At 54.3% G+C, this 1,990-nt stretch overlaps 1 protein-coding gene across 1 annotated transcript in view; it reads right to left on the bottom strand.

Annotated features, from left to right (window-relative positions):
- LOC104278606 (protein PML-like) overlaps positions 1-1,739 on the bottom strand; it is a gene marked incomplete at its 5' end in the record, with an annotated part of 4,030 nt that extends 2,291 nt beyond the window's left edge. The window contains 2 exons of the mRNA XM_009875632.1: positions 9-261; positions 1,261-1,739. Of these exons, the coding sequence (XP_009873934.1) occupies positions 9-261; positions 1,261-1,739 (732 nt within the window). The remainder of the gene's footprint in view (positions 1-8; positions 262-1,260) is intronic.
- Positions 1,740-1,990: the final 251 nt, after the last annotated feature.

Genomic DNA, 1,990 nt, shown 5'->3' with positions numbered 1-1,990 from the left:
AGCTCCACCAGCTGCTCCACCCGCTGCCGGATCAGCTCCCGCATCTCCCGCTGAGCCTCCTCCAGCCGGGCGGCCTCGTCCTGCAGCAATGCAAAGGTGGCCTCCAGGATGCTCCTCTTCTGCCTCAGCTCCTGGTTGATGGTGGCCAGCTCCTCCTGCCTGCGCTGGGTCTCGCCACGGATGTCACAGAATGGGGCGTGTTGGCCGTCCAGCACCGCGCAGATGCAGCACATGGGCTTGCAGCACTTCTTGCAGTAGATGCTGCAACATCAGCACAAGCAGAGCAGGAATTCAGACCATGCACTTCACAATTTATTCACTGATTTTGAGTTACCACCACTTTTGGGCCAGATGTTTGGTTTTATGCTCTCAATTGCAAGAAAAAATATGTCAGTTCACTATCTTCACAGTTTCTGCTCCTTTGCTGGGCTGGCTAAAGTCACTGTGGTGACTGCAAGCGTCATGGTAGACATTCATCCACGCACAACAAGGGTAGTGAAGAAATGAGATCTCTGCCCTTCCATGGGCAGATATAGCTCCTTACTGGGGTTATATCATGGAAGCATAGAATGGTTTTGAGTTGGAAGCGACCTTAAAGACCATCTTGTTCCAACTCCCTCTGCCATGGGCAGGGACCAAAGAGTACGTTATCTCCATAAGTTGCCTAAGGCAAGAATATAAGGCATCAGGAGTGGAGATCATCATCCATCTCTCACAATAGTCCTCATAGCCTTGGCAACTGGTGGGCTAGGGACGTGCTGAGGCAGAGGTTGCATCTGGGCTATCATGGCTAGCATCAGTGCTGGCCTCCATGGTGCTCCAGCCCCTTCTCCTCTCACTTGGACTTCCCCGTGAGGGCATTTAAACCTTCTCCTGCATTGCACCCATGCTGTTCCCCAGATTGTCTCCAAGCTAGTCTAGCACCATCAGGAAAACACACTCTTCTCTGCTGTCCATTGCAGGCCACCTCCTTGCTAAGCTCCATCAACCTCACCCTCCTTACCTGAGCAAACAGTACCCCACACACCCCCCTGCCTCAGTCTACCCTGTCCCCACTCTCCCACCTTCAGCTTGAACCCAGCTTCATGGAAACCCTTCTAGAGCCCACCAGTTACTACTTCCCATCCACATTCTCCATGACATGGTGGCAATTGGGGAAGCAGAGAGACAGGAACACCTTGCTCACTCCCATCACAGACTAGCCCAAAGAAATTTGTGACAAGAAATCACCCAGACAGGGACAGATCTCCTTAGACCTACCTTACAGTCTGGCCCTTGTGGGTCAGGTTGGAGCAGGACAAGTTACCAGTCCTCTTAGCGCCCTCAAGGAAGTCCTTAGCAGACCCTGCCCTGATGTCCATCACCCTCTTGGGTTCATGTCTCTCCCTCTTCAGATAGTGCTGGTGGGCCTCAAAGCACTTGGCGCAGAGAAACTCCTCGCACTCAGAGCACCAGAACTCGACACCTTTCTTGCAGTTGTCGCAGGACAAGTTAACTCCATCAACAATCTTCTCATAGACCTTGAGCCTGACCCGCAGGTTGGTGAAGAGCAGGTTGTCCATGTGAGGGATGCCATTGGCTTGTGGGATGGATGTCTGGCACACGGGGCACTGTGTGACGGGCTTGTTCTCGCTCAGGCAACCGAGGCACAAGGTGTGGAGGCAAGAGAGGAGCTTGAGGTTGGGCGATTCCTGCCTGCAGCCCTCGCAAAGGATGAACTGGAAGTCTTTTTCTAGGAGCTTGGGGAGGGAGTGGAGGAAGAGGAATCAGCGCTGGAGTGCGGTTTTTAGAGCTTCTGGGACCACATCTTGCAGGGTGGGGAGAAGTGACTTGTAAACCCTACTTGGAGCAACCAGCAAGCTACCACTGCCCACCAGCGATGCCCAGGCTTCGTGGTGGTAGGGCTGGGCGGCCAGGGCCCGTGGGGCACCATGAGGAAAAGGGACAGACATCCTGGCTATGGGGCTGGGGGGGGCGCAAAGGGGCAGCA

The sequence above is a fragment of the Apaloderma vittatum genome, unplaced genomic scaffold (genome assembly GCF_000703405.1).
Source record: "Apaloderma vittatum isolate BGI_N311 unplaced genomic scaffold, ASM70340v1 scaffold23718, whole genome shotgun sequence".
NCBI lineage: Eukaryota > Metazoa > Chordata > Aves > Trogoniformes > Trogonidae > Apaloderma > Apaloderma vittatum.
Note: the sequence above shows the minus strand (reverse complement) of the source record. Positions and strands in the feature narration are given on the sequence as shown.